At 42.9% G+C, this 18,269-nt stretch overlaps 1 protein-coding gene across 7 annotated transcripts in view; it reads left to right on the forward strand.

Annotated features, from left to right (window-relative positions):
• NR2C2 (nuclear receptor subfamily 2 group C member 2) overlaps positions 1 to 18,269 on the forward strand; it is a 106,794-nt gene that overhangs the window by 75,306 nt on the left and 13,219 nt on the right. For 6 of the 7 annotated variants that reach the window (XR_010727337.1, XM_066245656.1, XM_066245658.1 and 3 more), the window contains 6 exons: positions 6,906 to 7,106; positions 10,057 to 10,159; positions 12,194 to 12,373; positions 13,689 to 13,836; positions 14,564 to 14,657; positions 16,550 to 16,683. Coding sequence is in view for 6 of the 7 variants with exons in the window: in XM_066245656.1 (XP_066101753.1) it covers positions 6,906 to 7,106; positions 10,057 to 10,159; positions 12,194 to 12,373; positions 13,689 to 13,836; positions 14,564 to 14,657; positions 16,550 to 16,683 (860 nt within the window). In the remaining variant the exon portion in view is untranslated. The remainder of the gene's footprint in view (positions 1 to 6,905; positions 7,107 to 10,056; positions 10,160 to 12,193; positions 12,374 to 13,688; positions 13,837 to 14,563; positions 14,658 to 16,549; positions 16,684 to 18,269) is intronic. The other variant, XM_066245660.1, reaches the window with a different exon arrangement.

The raw sequence follows: 18,269 nt of genomic DNA on the forward strand, positions 1-18,269 counted from the left end.
TAAGCAGATCTCAGACTTTGTGAATTTACCTCTGCAGATTTCAGGATGGAGTTTGCTTTGCCCAAAGAAAGTCATTGATTGGCTGCAGTGATAACTTCTTTGTTTTTTACATGTTGAAGTTGAAACTAGAAGCTTACTTTGAGCTCCAAGCTCATTTATCTGGTAGTTTACTGCATATATGTACTTGGATATCTCATATTTGGCAAGCCAAAACCAGACATCTGAATTCTTACCAACACATGCCTCTCTACCACCCCATTACTCAGGCTAGAAACCTGAGAATCATTCCTGACTCTTCATTCTCCAATCGTCACATCTTTACCTACCTGCACATGTTGTAGCTCTGCCCTCAAGTGTATATGTATCTCACAGTGATCCTCTTTTTTCCAGGCCCACTGTCAGCTTTCACTCTAGTGGCATGCCAACAGTTCCTCAGCTTCCACTTTTTTTGTTTTGCTATTTTTTTTCATCCAGCATCTAGGAAGATCTGTTTAAAATGTAAAGCATTTATCATTCCCTTAGTTAAAACACTGAATCTTTTTAGAAAACACTTTTATGTTATTATTATTATTATTATTATTATTATTTGTATTTTTCTGAAGCCGGAAACGGGGAGGCAGTCAGACAGACTCCTGTATGGGCCCGACCGGGATCCACCCGGCATGTCCACCAGGGGGCGATGCTCTGCCCATCTGGGGCGTCGCTCTGTCGCAACCAGAGCCATTCCAGTGCCCGAGACAGAGGCCACAGAGCCATTCTCAGCGCCTGGGTCAACCTTGCTCCAGTGGAGTCTTGGCTATGGGAGGGGAAGAGAGAGACAGAGAGGAAGGAGGGGTGGAGAAGCAGATGGGCGCTTCTCCTGTGTGCCCTAGCCGGGAATCGAACCCGGGACTCCTGCATGCCAGGCCGACACTCTACCACTGAGCCAACCGGCCAGGGCCTCTTTTATGTTATTCAGGGAAGAAAGCTGTGTCAAATTACATATATAGCCACGTAAACTTTGTAGGAATTGATTTAGTGGGGCTAAATGGAGAAGTTAACTTGTTTGATCATTGACTATGAGCAACACTATTCGTATGAGTTAAAATTTATATTTAAATAAGATTCATTTACCTTTTTTTCAGTCTGTTGAGATTTTTAAACAGCTTGGTTTTTTAAAGTATTGATTTTAGAGAGAGAAAGAAACATCGATTTGTTGTACCACTTCTTTATGCATTCATTGGTTAATTCTGGTATGTGCCCTGAATAGGGATTGAACCCACAACCTTGTTGTTATCAGAACAGTGCTCCAGCCAACTGAGCTACCTGGCCTAGGCCTGATTTCATTTACCATTTTTTGCATAGGTCAAAAACATTTTTTGTTTCTTTTTTTCCCCCTTAAGTGACAAGCAGGGAGGCAGAGTGACAGACTCCCGCACATGCCCTAACTGGGATCCACCCAGCAAGCCCCTGCTAGGGTTTGCTCTGCCCATCTGGAGCACCTGAGGTGCCGCCAGGGAACCATCCTCAGCACCCGGGGCCAACTTGCTCCAACCAAGCCATGGCTGCAGGAGGGGAAGAGAGAGATATAGATAGAGAGAAGAGAAAGGAGGAGGGGTGGAGAAGCAGATGGTGGCTTCTCCTGTGTGCCCTGACTGGGAATTGAAACCCAGGATGTCCATACACCAGGCCAACACTTTACCACTAGCCAACCAGCCAGGGCCTCAAAAACATTTTAAAACAGATTTCTTTTACTCTTTATTTTTAATTTAATCATCTCTATTATTTTCTGTTATGCTCTAATATACTCTGACCTGTATGATCTGACAAATTTTGTATATATTTGTATACATGTGTGTGTGTGTGTGTGTGTGTGTGTCTGTATGTTATGTAAGAGAGATATAAAATAGTAAAAGAAACTCAAAGACCTGATTTTAGGAGGGAAGATCCTCTTGAATAGCTCTCACTGTACTTTGAAATTCAAATTCCCAGCTGGGCAGCCCATATCCCTCTCTGGGCTCCTTGGGTCACTCTTAATTGTCCATGGGCTTTAGATCAACTCTGAGTTCCTTCCTCTTAGGGCTTTCTATATGTCAGAACATTTCCTATTTACTTCAATGGTTTTCCTTAAACCTTTATCTTCAGTCTTGAATCTTTTTTTAAATGCCACTTCCTCCCAGAGGCCTTCCCTTGACCTCTCTAAAGTTAAGTGCCTGTGTTATTCTCTTACCCCAACCTGATCTTTTCACTCATGTATCATAAACTGAAATTGCTAACTACTTGATGTTTATTATTTTTTTCATCTTTTCCACTAAACTAAAAGCTTCATGAGAGCAGGAACCATCTTTACAATGCTTCTAATCTAGCAAAACACCTAGCCCAGAATAGACCCCTGTAAGTATTTGAGGAATGAATGAAAGAGTGAGGTGAGCTGCAGTAGCAAGTTTTGATTTTACCTCTGAGAGAGAAAGACATGAGCTGAAAAGGCTAAGACAAGACTTCCCAAGTGAGGAGAGAGTATTTGAGGGCTTAGAGAGAGGAAGTACTTTAATCAAGGTCCTATTATGTTCTGGGCAGTGTACCAACTACTTTTACACACATCTTATCATTTCACTTTCCTAGTAATCCTTTTTTTATAGCTATGTAAACAGAGGCTCAGACAGCTCGTATAACTGCTCCACACCAACACAATTAGAAAGCCGTAGAGCAGCGGTTCTCAACCTGTGGGTCGCGACCCGGCGGGGTTGCCTAAAGCCATCGGAAAATACATAATGCATATCAGGTATTTACATTCCGAATCATAACTGTAGCAAAATTACAGTTATGAAGTAGCCACCAAAATTATTTTTTGGTTTGGGGTCACTGCAACATGAGGAACTGTATTGCGGGGTCACGGCATCAGAAAGGTTGAGAACCACTGCCGTAGAGCAAGCATTTCATCTGTGGCTCTAGCTGCAAAGCTCTATCTCAGAATCCCAAACTCAGGTGTTTATAGGACCAGGTGGCCAAGGTAGGGCTTGGGATGAACCAGAGAGCCTGTGCTCCATTTAAAGATCTAAAGAGGCGGCTATGCCCAACCAACCAATGCCGGGGGGGGGGGGGGGGGGGGGGGGGGGGGGGGGGGGACGACTTGGCCCTGGATGGCCAGAGCTTCCAGTTTATCAGGAAAGCTGTAGATATGGTTTTTATAGTAAATACTCTATTTTTAGATTTTGGCAAGCAGTTTTTTAAATTTTTTAACTTTGGGAAACCAAAACAAAAGTTATCCATTGGCTGGATTTTGCCTTCAGCAGTCCATTTACAGGCTTTTCTTTACAACAAACATGATGAGCCCAGTCTGGCTGGAGCTGAGTGTGGAAATAGCAGTGTGTCAGGTCACACTGAGGTTCTTTGAGAACAGAACTAGAGGGCCTTGGGCTAGTAGAAAACAGCTCTGCTGTAATGTGACAATGCATTTCTAAAATTTCCCACGCTATTCAAAATTGTGCAGTGGAAACCACAGAGTTTATGAGAACCTCTGTTGTCACATGACCTTTTTATAAGGACACCAGTCATTGGATTTAGGGCCCACCCTAACACCCTAATTCCAATGTGACCTCATACCAACTTTGATTACATCTGCAAAGGCCTTGTCTCCAAATAAGGTAACATTCACAGGTCCTGGCAGTTAGGACTTAACCATCCCTTTTTGAGGGAGCATGATTCACCCCATAGTACCGCTCCTCCACTCCTCCATAGGAGACTTAAATGTTAATGAGTCTGGATACATCCTCCCAATCTGGTTTTTCCTTGGTCCCATTAAACAGGCGTATACTTGGTCATGTTTGTTAGCAAGGTCTTGGTTTGCCTAATGGTCGGTCACCTTAGGGTTCCATTAGGTTGTTTGGGGTTTGTTTGGTTTTTTCTGCATACATGTTTAGTTTTTTTCATAGAGGTGATCTCTGAATGGAAGATGTAAATGTCTTGGGAGGGAAGAATAAAAAGATTTTTAAATGTTTGTAAATAATTCATTGAACTCATGTGAGCCTGAATCTTTGGGGAGAAAAAGGAAAATCTGGGCTTTGGGATATATTATATAGTCACCAACAGCAACTGTCTCTGTCTAGACCCAGTCACCCCCCCCCCCAATCTAGCCCCATACCTGCCTTGCCTCAACCAAGAGTACTAGGGAATAGAGAATAAAAGGAAGTAACATCCCAGTTACTTTGTGTGCTCGGTTGCAGCATGCATTTTTTCTGAACATGTGAAGGGCAAAGGACTTACTAGCCTTCCCTTGGTTATAGTTGGTAACTGAAGACCCGTCTCCATTACCCGTTTCATTTCTCAACAGGGAAAACAGTTTAGGAAGGAAGTAAGAAGTGATAGACTTGAAAAGGAAGGTCAGACATTTGACTCAGATCTCAATGTAATAAGGGCCTTTCAAAGACCATATGCTTATCTGTTAACTAAGGCACAAGTCCCTTCTGTGGAGTCTTGAGAGAAGTGTTTGTCATTCACTCTGCAGCCATTTAGTTGAGCATTGGGTAGGAAAAATTTTTTTAAAGAGAATTCTTTAATTATCTTTTTGTTTTATTTATTTATTTATTTACAGGGACAGAGAGAGAGAGTCAGAGAGAGGGACAGATAGGGATAGACAGACAGGAACGGAGAGAGATGAGAAGCATCAATCATCAGTTTTTCGTTGCGACACCTTAGTTGTTCATTCATTGCTTTCTCATATGTGCCTTGACCGTGGGCCTTCAGCTCCTTGCTGGAGCCAGCGACCTTGGGTCCAAGCTGGTAAGCTTTGCTCAAGCCAGATGAGCCTGCACTCAAGCTGGTGACCTCGGGGTCTCGAACCTGGATCCTTCCGCATCCCAGTCCAACGCTCTATCCACTGCGCCACTACGCCACCGCCTGGTCAGGCAAAGAGAATTCTTTTTAAAAGATTTTGTCTGATGTTTTACTGTTCCGGGGGACTCTAGGTATGCCACAGATAATAAGAGTGAAAGGTACTTCTTTTGCTTCTGTCTAAATCTGTTCTTCCTCAGCCTTAAAGATTTTTTGACCTGTAAGTTGAAAATGATGATTTACTGAGATTTGTGCCCAGCCATCAGCTAAAGGTTTGTTTTGCCTCTGCTGTCCCCAGTCTGCTGGTCTTTCTGGTCTTGCATTTGCTCTGCCCTCAGCTTGTAGCACGCTTTGCCCATCTCTGCGCAGCTTCCTTCCTTCATTCAGGTCTTTGCTCAGCATCACTCCCTCAGAGAAGTCTTCCTCAAGTTGCCCCTTGGCTACTTCATGGCACGCTCTGTCCATTTACCTAGCTTTTTAGTTTTCTCCATGGCACTTACACTGACTGATATTCTATAATATCAATGTTCATGGTCTGTTTCCCTTGCTAAAAGTTCAGCTTCACAAGGTAGGACTTGAGTGGTATTCATGTTTCTATCCATAGTACTGAGAACAGTGCTTGACACATAGGGTGCTCAATAGATGTGTTAAGTGATTGCATCTTTTTTGTCTGTGTCATTTTCTTTTGAACCAACCAGCATCATCTAATTTTCTGTATTGAACAGTTGGCAAAGCTCTGTGTTACATTCAAATTTCCTGCCCAACTGTGGAATTCCATATCACAAAGCAACATCGATAAAGATGTGGCGCAGATGCCAGACCTGCCCATAAATGTGCTACAGGGAACTGAGTTCAGCCTGAAATGCAGCACAATTCCACTTGCTCAAGGCTGTGCCACAGCAACCCCAAGACTCCTGTTTGAGGTGAGGGCCTGTTGGTATCCTCAGGGAGAAGATAGGCAGTGCTCTAAGCCAGGCACTTAGCCTGGGAGAGAGCAGGACATGGCCTGTAACAGCTTCAAAGAACTTTATGAGTGGGAATAAGAGAAGTTACTCTTGGCCAGAGCAGCTGTTTTAATTGTGATTGATGCATGCAGCAGCGACTCTTGGAAGAGGCGGTCTCTGACAGCTGGGCTTCTGAGTGGAGGGAGTCCCAGGAGGAATAAGGGTCAGGACTTCAGCAGAGTTAGCACCTTCACTGCTTCCACATGTACACTATTATTAAAGTCTTCTTTCCATGGGCTGGCCCTAGGGAGATAGCCCTGAATGAGGCGTGATCCCTGTCCTTAAAGACCTCTGAGTCAGAAAGTGGGAGACAGTGGTATATGTCAGCAAGGGACTTCCTGTAGTCTGACACCGCAAGGCAAGGTTATTTACAGGACCTTCCCTTCAGAAACAGCCCTTCTTGAAAATGGTCATTTCCAGGTATTTGTATTTTGTTGGTCAGCATTATTTCAAAAAAGTTGTTTACATTTTTTATTAGGCCCAGAACCAGAAAATTATTTTTTAAGTTAAACCTATCACCTACTATTTATTACTGTCTTCATTTTATTTCTAAAAAGGCTTTTCTTTTTCCAGTTTTATTGAGATATCATTGACATGCAGCACTGTATAAGTTTAAGGTGCGCAACATAATGACTTGACTTCCATGCATTGTGAAATGATACCACTGTAAATTAACACTCATTATTGCATGTAGGTTCAGAAAAAAGAAAAAGAATTATTTTTTCCTTGCAATGAGAACTCTTAGGATCTACTCTCTTAATAACTTTCAAATATACCGTTCAGCAGAGTTAACTGTACTTGTCATTACCAATGTACTTACCAATTCCCCTCTCCTTACCCCCAAAAGACATTTTAATCCTAAAAATAGTGGGATTGATACCATCCTAGAATAAAGTTAGCTTTATGAAAATTATATTCTGAAAAGTTCACTTTTGGGTTTTTTCTCATTTCACTATGCACTGGTGAAACTGCATCTTGGACCAGCATTGAATCCAGGACAGCATTTGGGCAGTCACCACTTTGAGCATCACCTGCAAAGTGCCTAAGTGGCACGATGCTCCGTGAGAGCAGCCTCCATGTTGTGTCTTGTAGATTGTGACAGACCAGCAGACAGGACAGAAGATTCAGATAGTCACCGCAGTGGACACCTCTGGATCCCCCAAGCAGCAGTTCATCTTGACCAGCCCAGATGGAGCTGGAACTGGGAAGGTGATCCTGGCGTCACCAGAGACACCCAGTGCCAAGCAGCTCATATTCACCACCTCGGACAACCTCGTCCCTGGCAGGATCCAGGTAAGTAAGGCCTTTTGACAGATTACTTTCCACACTTCTGCTACTAGACTTGTTCCTGACTCTAACCTCTGCCTTGGAGGCCAAATCCATCTCTGGAAGGTCCTTTGGGGACTGGCAAACATGCCAAGTTGCTGCCTTGGGTAAAGTAAAAAATCAGCTAATGAGGCCCTAGCCAGTTGGCTCAGTGGTAGAGCATCGGCCTGGTATGTGGAAATCCTAGATTCGATTCCTAGTCAAGGAACACAGGAGAAGCACCCCCTTTCCCCTCTCCTTTCTCTCTGTCTCTGTCTCTCTTCCCCTCCCACAGCCAAGGCTCCATTGGAACAAAGTTGGCCCAGGTGCTGAGAATGGCTCCATGGCCTCTACCTCAGGCACTAGAATGGCTCCAGTTGCAACAGAGCAATGCCCCAGATGGGCAGAGCATCGCCCCCTGATGGGTTTGCCAGGTGGATCCTGGTTGGGCACAAGTGGGAGTCTGTCTCTCTGCCTCCCCGCTTCTCACTTTAGAAAATTACAAAAATAAATGAATAAATAAATAAATAAATAAATAAATTTTAAAAATCTGCTAATGAATGGCAAGACCCAAAAGGCAGCCAGCTATAGTGCTTAGATGGGGTAAGAGTTGAGCTGGACAAAATTAGTGGTGCACAGGATGACTGTTACGAGCAAGCCGCACTGAGGCCACTTAGTTTTTAACCAAGGCCACATGGTGGCAGCCCTTACTTAGCCCAAGATATTTTAGGGATACTACTTGGGGCTGACCAGTCAGACAAAGACTGACTTGTTTCTAACTCTCACCTTATCCTTGTCAAGATGGTCAGGCTGGGTCCAGCTCTTCATTGTGTCCACATTTGCCCCTTTGAACTGCTGTTTCTGAAACCCTCTGCTCTCATCTCCATCTCTGCCCTGCTTCTCCCTGCTCTGGCAGGGTGGGGTGGGCACAAGGGCAGGAATAAGAAGGGGAAGAGCAGGGCTTAAAGGAAAGCAGAGTTGTTGGGAAGCACTGAATTTCCTATCTCAACACTTAAAGGAACAAGACACGTGAGGGCAGTGTCCCATTGTGGCCAAGCATGGAAAGTGTTTAGTCAGGGTCAAGTTAGATAGAATTTATATTTTTGTTTGTTTTTAATTTGTTAAAATTTTGTAGTAAAGTATAACAAAATTTACCATCTTAATCATTTTTAAATGTTCAGGTCAGTGGCATGTAGTACATTCACACTGTTGTGCAACTACCACCACCATTCATCTCCAGAACTCTTTCTTATCTTCCCAAACTGAAACTTTGTGCCCATTAAACACTAACTCCCATTCCATCCTCCCCACTCCACCCCCAGCCTCTGGCAACCACCATTCTACTTTCTATGAATTTGTCTGCTCTGGGGACCTCAAGTAAGTGGAATCCTAGAATAATTGTCCTTTTGTGAATGCCTTATTTTATTTATCGTAATGTTTCAGGATTCATCTGTATCATAACAGGTATCAGAATTTCTTTCCTTTTTAAAGCTAAATAACATTCTATTGTATGTATATACCTCACTTTATCTCTTCATCTGTTGGGGTACACTTGGGTTGCTTTTACCTTTGGGATGCTACAAATAATGCTGCTAAGAATCTATATGTTTAGGGGTGGACTTTCTACTATGGAGAAAATTAAGGATGGAAAGGATTTTTTTTTCTTCTGATAGAGCTGGGTTTAGAACACCAATATGCTCAACTTTCAGAAATGTGCTTTTGAGACACTGCATAGTGCAGTTAGTAAATACTGCCTCGTCCTTCCTTTCTCACAATACACTCTGATCATTTAAAGTCAGAATTCCTCACTGCTTTATAAAAAATTTTACTGATTGATTGATTTTAGAGAAACAGTGAGGAAGGGAGAGAGAGAGGTGGGGAGAGGGAAGCATTTTATATGTTGTTCCCCTTAGTTGTGCATTTATTGGCCGCTTCCTATATGTGCCCTGAATGGGGATCAAACCCACAACCTTGGCATTTCAAGATGACACTTTAACTAACTGAGCTAACCAGCCAGGGACTGCTTATTTAGACTACTACTTAATTGTGAAAGGATGGCTGTTGATCTTGCAGTGTGTTTTACATAATGATTTCTGAATATCCTCCAACCATACACATATATCATTCTAAGGCTTATATTTGGTACATTTTTTAATGGTGGCAGTTTTCACTTTGTCATGTTGGTATCAGTTACATATTCTTCTAGATGAGTAGCACTGTTTATCACATAGAAAGTCACCTACAAGTGAAAAAAATAGCAGGTTTTGGAGATCACCTGTTTTTGTTATTCTACTCCCAGCTGCCTCAATGAGAGACCTACTTCATTAATACAGTTTGATTATTTTTCTGCCAAATGTACCTTTCTGCATACTTTTAAGTTGTTTCATGGGTATAGAGAGGCAACCAGGGAGACCTTCGGCATTTTCATATCGAGTCTTCTGTGATTCCCCACTTAGCTCTGATAGGAGAGCAGATAAGTGAAAACCAGTGCTTGACCCTGGACCAACCCTTCCAGTGATGAGGTACAGTTCAGATAAGCAGCAGGGCCATTCTGGGTATCATATTAAGTGGTCACGTGGAACTTTTTCAGTTCTGCCCATATCATCTCTCCTGAGTATCAGGCAAGCATCTATAGAAGCTCTAGTTTCCCTCCCAGCTTATGACACCATTTGCCCTATGAGAGGTGTCCTGCTTAGAAACCCAAGATTTATAGTTAACCATTACTTTGCTTAGTAATCTATTTTTTATTATTATTGATTATAGAGAAAGAGGAAGGAAGACAGACAAAAACATCAATCTGTTCCTGTATGTACCCTGACTGAGGATTAAACCCACAACCCTGGGGTATTGGGACAATGTTCTAACTGACCAAGCTATCCAGCTAGAGCAGTTATCTAGGTTTTAATCTGAATCCTGCTTGTTTCCTGATTCTTCTTAGATCGTCACAGACTCTGCTTCTGTGGAGCGTTTGCTGGGGAAGGCTGATGTCCAGCGACCCCAGGTGGTAGAGTACTGTGTGGTCTGTGGTGACAAAGCCTCTGGTAAGTAACCCTAGGTCATGCTAGGTGCACATTATGGACCAATGTTATAGACCAAATCAGTGGGGGGAGGGTGGAGAGAGAACATTTTCTATAGGGTTGTAGGTTTCAGAACGTGAACCCCACTTTTCTTACTATGGTAATAATACATGTAAGCAAACCAGTTTGTGAGATTATTAGCCTCAAACAGGAAAGTCAGAAAACTATTTCTGTGATTTGTAAATCATGGTAGAGTAGTACTGAATATGTATTACTAAGAAAGTAATCATTTTCTTGAATCTAGATAGTATTTGCACAGTGCTTTACTATTTCACAAGATGTGTTATTTGTTCCTCCTTCATCCCATAAACTGTCTCTGTCATCCCTTCGCTGTAACCTAGTGTGATAGACTGCTGAAATGGAGGAGATGGACACATGTGATTCTGGCTGCAGTTTCAAGGTTAGGAAAGGCCCCCAAAGGCAGTCACATCTGTGAGCCTTGGAGGTTGAGTGTGGTTGTGTCAGGCAAAGCAGAAGGGCATTCCAACTGGTAGAGCCAGGACTCAATTTGAAGTCCACACTTACGGTGTCTTTGGGGAAAAGCTCCTGGACATATATGATGGGTACAAGGAGAATATAGATGATGTCTAGCCCAAAAGTTCAGACTTTGGCCTGCTGACACTGAAGACTGTAGAAGATAAGTGAGGCAGAGAGGAAGGAATGGAGAAATATTTAATAAATGTCCAGTTCCAGTGATACTGGTGCCACAGGCCTGAGTTCTGTGGTGGCTGCATGGTTCTATGTTATTCTGTGGTCACAAAATTCAAAGGGACTTTGGATGCTTTGTAGTTTTGTTTGTTTGTTTTAAGGAGTTTGGACCAAGCCTCTTAGGAAGAGAGTATCAGGCAAGCATCTATAGAAGCTCTAGTTTCCCTCCCAGCTTATGACACCATTTGCCCTATGAGAGGTGTCCTGCCTCTGCTCCCACCCCTTTCTTGATAAACCTAGCCCATCCTACCCCTTTGAAGCCCTCACCTTGCTTCCTCTGTCCTCATCCCCCTTTTATACAGACCTTGATGAGCATTTGTTGCTTTCTTAAAGGCCTGTTTTGTTTCTTAAAGGCCTGTCTTTCCCACCAGAATATGCTCTTTTTGTTAGAGCAAGACCATGTCTATTTCCCTACCTTCTTGCTCAGCAAGGAGAGATACTCTGCAAACTTTTGAACAAATGAATGAAGCATGAACATAAGGTAAAGGGCACAGGATCTGCTTAGCTTCCCTGTTTGTCCATCCCTTCTGGGGTATAGGAACAACCTAGTCACAGTGCCATTTTTTCCATATATTAGAGGCCTCTCTAAGGGCCAGAAAGCTCAAGGAAATACCTGCAAAGAAGGAAAAATAATGCTTACATAGTAAGATTCTTTTAATACAACTGTTCATATATATATATATAAAATTTATAAATCTTTTAAAGATTTTATTTATTGTTTTAGAAGAGGGAATGAGAGAGAAAGAGGAAGAGTAGGAGAAATGGGAAAGATCAACTTGCAGTAGTTGCTTCTTGTGTGTGCGTTGACTGGGGAAGTAGAGGGTTGCCATTTACCAGGTGTCATGTCACCTGTCTGGGTTTAAGTTTTTCAATCATGACCTCCCAGAGATGCTATAAAGATTGTAGAGAAATTATGTGAAGGACCTGGGCTCCATGTTTAATGACCAGATCTGTGGCTGTCCACATAGCACTGGCATCTGACACTATATACATTGTCTTAAGAACAGGACCTGTGAGCCTAGCCTGCGATGGTGCAGTGGATCAAGTGTCAACCTGGAATACTGAAGTTGCCAATTTGAAACCCTTGGCTTGCCCAGTCAAGGCACATACGACAAGCAACAAGCAAGCAATGAACAACTAAAGTGAAGCAACTATGAGTTGATACTTCTCGTTACTTCCTCCACCTCTGTAAAAATCAATAAATAAAATCTTAAAAAAAAAAAAAAGAACAGGGCCTATGACAGGTCACTTCTCTTGGTGAACTGCTTCATGCACTCCTTATCCTTTTAGGTCGTCACTATGGGGCCGTCAGTTGTGAAGGGTGCAAAGGTTTCTTCAAAAGGAGCGTAAGGAAAAATTTGACCTACAGCTGCCGGAGCAACCAAGACTGCATCATCAATAAGCACCACCGGAATCGCTGTCAGTTTTGCCGGCTGAAAAAGTGCTTAGAGATGGGCATGAAAATGGAATGTGAGTAGCAGTATAAAGAAGCCACATGAATTAACAAGGAGGGAGAAAGTGAACATGAGTCTATTAAATAAGGTTTCCAAATCTTGCTTTAAAATACTAAGAAAAACTCATTTAGGCCCTGGACAGATAGCTTGGTTGGAGCACTGACCTGAAGCACAGAAGTTGCTGGTTTACTGCCCGGTCAGGGCACATATGCTAACAGATCAGTGTTCCTGTCTCTCTCTCACTCTCTCCCTTCCTCTCTCTAAAATCAGTAAAATAAACACTAAAAAATATATATATATCCATTCAGGCTTCGTGTTTGTTTACCTCCTAGATCAGCTCAGTGCTTCAGCACCAACACTGCTGATGTTGTTCAGTTCCCGTGGTGTGTGGAAACCTATCCCCAGTAAACCAGGAGGCAGCACTGTGGAGTAGGGTGAATGCAGGCTTTGAAGTAAAGCTGATCAGATCAAACTACAGCTCTGCCACTTAGGAGCTGTGAGGCCTAGGGAAGACATGTAGCTTCTCTAAGCCACAGGAGCCACCTCTGTAAAATAGAACACCTTACCTTACTTAACATATTGGATCTGAGGTTCAATCTTTCTTTTAAAAGATCTTTATTTTCTCCAGTTGTTTCTGGCATGTATACCTTTTATTTTTCTTTTAAAATCTCATTTATTGATTTTACAGAAGGCAGGGGGAGCAAGAAGTAGTTGCTTCACTCTAGCTGATTCACTGGTTTCTTGTCATATGTGCCGTGACCAGGCAAGTCCAGGGCTTCGAACCGGCAACCTCCGTGTTCCACGTCAGCACTCTGTCCATTGTGCCATGACGAGCCAGGCATGCATATCTATTCTTATACCAGACTACTGAAGGGAGAAGTTGCTAGGTTGCTAGAAAACTGATACCACTAAACAGTTTGCAGAAGTCATGCAGGTTTGAGGTGGACGTTAGAATTGTTCCTCTACTATGTATGGCATTGGACAAGCTCTCTGTTAGAGACCCACTTGAAGATGGGTATTTCTCATCCTGGAGAAAGTCCCTTTTGTTACTAAATTAAAGTAAAAGCCCAGAGGGCTCTGTATGGCCCCACAGGGCTGTACAGATGCTGTGCCACAGTTCTTCGCAGGTAGTGCCCACCCTCTTGAGCTCTTTTTTCCCACCTTTAGATTTGATGAGATTGCTTAGCTCCGACCCTTTCTTTCCTTTGGCTGAGAAGTCCACTGTGAAAATTGAGCTTGACTTTCTAAGTAAGACCCCTTTAAATGAAGGATATGGTTTTTATTGATTCAAATCTCTCCTCTAAATATGAATATTTATGTTATGATTTAAGCTGTACAGAGTGAACGGAAGCCCTTTGATGTACAACGGGAGAAACCAAGCAATTGTGCTGCTTCAACTGAGAAAATCTATATCCGCAAGGACCTGAGAAGTCCTCTGATTGCCACTCCCACATTTGTGGCAGATAAAGATGGAGCAAGGTCAGTCTGGTTTTGACAAAGGGTAACACTACCATCAGCCTCTGTTCTGATCAGAGGAGGAACCGATGTCTCTCGGAAAGGGGGCATATACGGCTCCCCGCCTGCCACAGCCATCAGCCTTGTCTTGCCTCATCCTACCCTTTTTGGAGTTGCTCCAGTCAAATCTGTATAGTCCTGAGGATGGCTGATGGGTCAGAATTTTTTAAGGGCTCAGATTATGTCCTGTAGTTGGCATTATTCATATAGGAAAACAGTTCTGTAATTCAAGATTGGGACTTTTTTGCAGTTTAAACAAAAGGTCTAGTCCCAGATAGTGCCACAAGTTAATTTATATGTTCTTTTAAATTAAATCTATTGAATTGAATTTAAAAGGAACTGAGAGAGGGGAAAAAAAGAAAGCCAAATATCTAGAACTAGAGTTGAGAATACCTTGATGATATTCTGAAGATCAAGTTAATGTTATTTGGCAGAGCAGCCAGAGTCCACAGTCAGCATAGAAGCCCTGGGGGTATGCATCTCTGTCATTCTGTCTCAGGCTATAGACCTGGCTGTGTGCACATCTCATTGCAGAGAGAAGGGGGGTTGTTCAGTCACTGGCTGGCTGAGTCTAGTTAGAGCTTTTCTGGTGCTCAGCCCCACAGATGTAGAAGGGACAGGGAAATAGAGCATGATCATACTGTGCATTAAATGTTGGAAGCTACTCTGGGTTTCTTTATGTCTTAAATAGACAAACAGGTCTTCTTGATCCAGGGATGCTTGTGAACATCCAGCAACCTTTGATACGTGAGGATGGTACTGTGCTCCTGGCCACAGATTGCAAGGTGATCTTATGCCCTCTCCCTCACCCCTATGTTGCAGTGCACACTGCTTTTCTAAATGTGTGCGCCACCTTCTTGGCTTTCAGAGACCATGTTGAAAGCATGTCCTTCTGCTTCTCAATTTACTTCATGTGATTCAGCTCCCTGTGATTTGTTTTAGAAATGCTGATGGATTTTCAGAAAGTCAGTCAGGACTAGCTGGTCATAGTCATTATAACAGGGTCTAGAGTTCTATGGTTCTATTAAGACTTTTTCCACCTGATACACACATTGGCAAACTACTAGCATGCTGAAAAAATAGCTATTTATCCTAAGATGGCCTTTTACAGAAGCCTCTAGTTCCTTTATATTAGATGATCAGCAGGAGCAAGTTTAGCCAGGATTCTAACAGTTCTAAAACTGCTAGGGCAAATCAGTCATACGGAATTTAACTTGTTGAGAACAGAGATGTTTGTCAGTCTGAAAGAGAAACATCTGGCTCCTTTGAAGATAATGAAAGAAGAGGGTTTTATCCAGGCTATGGAATCCATTGTCTTTCTCATCTTGTTCCTGGTGTGATCCAAGTAATGAAGTAGCAGCCAGCCACAGCTGAGGTTTGATTTTCCTTCTCTAAAAGGAGTGACTCGGTAACAAAGCACTACTGGCATTGCTGCTGTCCCTAGAGCCATAGCTGTGCACATTGATGTGCACACTTGGTATATTAAAGAGCTTCCTCTTTGGGGAAAGAAAAGGCAAAAATGAGAACCATTGGTTGGCACAGAGAGCTGCCCTCCACCCCGTGATCTTCAGGCTGGCTTTGAGCTTCCTGTCTTTGGTCAGTGGTAGTATGTATGGCGTGGGAATTACAACTGGCTGATTGCTGTCACCAAGGAAACATTTGGACAGTTACTGACTGGCTAGTGGAGTGGGGAGGAAACTGAGACTGAAAGAAAAGTACGAATAACCTTAAAACTCCTGACTACCAAAGGTTTTTACAGCAACTGTTATGTTGTGCCTTTTTATTAATAACATGATTTTAAATGGCTATACCACATTTTATTTATCCATTCATCAGCTAATGAATACTTGGGTTGTTTCTACTTTGTGTGTGTTATGTATAGTGTTGCTATTAACATTTGTGTACAAGCTTTTTTGTGGACATGTTTTCATTTCTCTTATGTATATACTTAGAAGTAGAATTTCTGGTCATATGGTAACTCTGTGTTTAAACTTTTGAGGAACTGTCGGACTCTTTTCCTCAGTGATTGCACCATTTTACATTCCCACCAGCTCTGTTTGAGGGTTTCAGTTTCTCCACAGCCTCTCCAACACTTTGTTGTCTTGTCTTTTTTATTACAGCCATCCTAGTGGGTGTGAAGTGGTATCTCATTGTGGTTTTGATTGATATTTCCAGTGATGTTGGGCATCTTTTCATGACTTATTTGTATGTCTTCTCTGAAGAAATGTCTACTTAAATCCGTTGCCCATTGTTTAGCTGGCTTATTTGTTTTTTTAAGTTGTAAGAGTTGTTTTTCTTAGATATTTTGACAGCTAATTATCAGATGTATGATTTGCAAATACTTCCTCCCATTCTCTGGGTTGTCTTGTGTGTGTATGGGGTGGTCTTTTACTTTCTTCATGTCTTTTGAAGCACAAAAGTTTAAGTTTTGGTGATGTCTAGCTTATCTTTTTTTGATCTGTCATTTTATCACATGTGTAGGTCTGTGTAACTACCACCACAGTCAAGATATAGAACTAATCTATCACCGAAAAGATCTTCCTCCTGCCACCCCGATGTAGTCATACCCCTATAGAAGCTGTTTTTAAACCAACATTGTACATACTTCATTGGCCTGAGAGTCATTTGTGTGCGCCTGTGTGTATTCATCTTTAATCTTAATACTTTTTGTTTATAGGCTGAAACAAGCCAGGGAGCTCTGGGTACACTGGCAAATGTAGTAACCTCTCTTGCCAACCTAAGTGAATCCCTTAACAATGGTGACACTTCAGAAATGCAGCCGGAGGACCAGTCTGCAAGTGAGATTACTCGGTATGAATCCATGAGGGTAGAGGAGTCCCTCCTGACATTCATAGTCACTGCATTGTGAGGGTGGGTGGCAACAGCATTTTGACACCTATCCTTTATTTAATCAAGGATTGTAAAATTGTCACAATATCCCTGCATATCTGTCTCCTTTCACATTTTAAATATGGGAATATGGAAACACGTATATGATAAAAAAAAACAATCAAAATTGCTTTTCATTCCAAAGAGTGAAAAAAGACATTGAGTAACTCATTGGAAGAAGGGAGACATCTTCAGTGGACAGCTGTTACTTCTATCAGTCACTGTTTATTGTGCTTGAATATTAATAGCTCACCCCCTTTTCTCAATTCTGTCTTAACCTTTTTACTTTTCATGAATATTTTTTCCAGCTAGTAAGCCTAGAGCTTACATCTATTGGGATAGGTAGATACTACCTGACAAATAGTGTTAACTGGTTCCAGATGTCTGCAGCTGGCCTCTGAGGGTATTTCTTCACTGCAGCATGGCTCTTGTGTTTGCACCTTCCCTATGGGAGTGGCCATTCCTACCCATCTTACCAGGCCAAGCAGGCACACTTTTTTTTTTTTTTTTTTTTGTAATTTTCCAAAGTTAGAAGTGAGGAGGCAGTCAGACAGACTTCCTGCATGCACCCAACCAGGATCCACCCAGCAAGCCTACCAGGGGGCGATGCTCTGCCCATCTGGGCTGTTGCTTTGCTGCAACTGAAGCCATTCTAGCACCTGAGGTGGAGGTCATGGAGCTATCCTCAGTGCCCAGGCCAACTTTGCTCCTGTGGAGCCTTTGCTGTGGGAGGGAAAGAGAGAGACTGAGAGAAAGGAGAGGGGGTGGGGTGGAGAAGCAGATGGGCACTTATCCTGTGTGCCCTGATCAGGAATCGAACCCAGGACTTCCACACACCGGGCTAATGCTCTACCACTGAGCCAACCTGCCAGAGCCTAGGTGCACTCTTGACCACACAAGTGTGCTGGTTCTTATATTCACTTTTTTTGTTTGTTTGTTTTGGTTTGGTTTTTTGTATTTTTCTGAAGTTGGAAATGGGAAGGCAGTCAGACTCCTGCATGCACCCGACTGGGATCCACCCGGCATGCCCACCAGGGGGCGATGTTCTGCCCATCTGGAGCGTTGCTCTGTTGCGAACAGAGCCATTCTATTGCCTGAGGCAGAGGCCATGGAGCCATCCTCAGCGCCTGGGCCAACTTTGCTCCAATGGAGCCTCAGCTGTGGGAGGGGAAGAGAGAGACAGAGAGGAAGGAGAGAGGGAGGGGTAGAGAAGCAGATGGGTGCTTCTCTTGTGTGCCCTGGCCGGGAATCGAACCCGGGACTCCTGCATGCCAGGCTGACGCTCTACCACTGAGCCAACCAGCCAGGGCCCTTACATTCACTTTTGATCTGATAGCAAAACTTAGATCTGATCCAAGGAAAGAGTATGGGATTTGAGTTAAGGTAGAATTCTGGTTCTACCACTTAAAATGTGGTTAGTCTTAGGAAAGTTACTTAGCCTTTTTAAACCTTAGCCTTCACATCTGTAAAATGGAAAAAATTCTACCTTGGAGAGTAGTGGTAAAAAA

This window comes from Saccopteryx bilineata, chromosome 10, assembly GCF_036850765.1.
Source record: "Saccopteryx bilineata isolate mSacBil1 chromosome 10, mSacBil1_pri_phased_curated, whole genome shotgun sequence".
NCBI lineage: Eukaryota > Metazoa > Chordata > Mammalia > Chiroptera > Emballonuridae > Saccopteryx > Saccopteryx bilineata.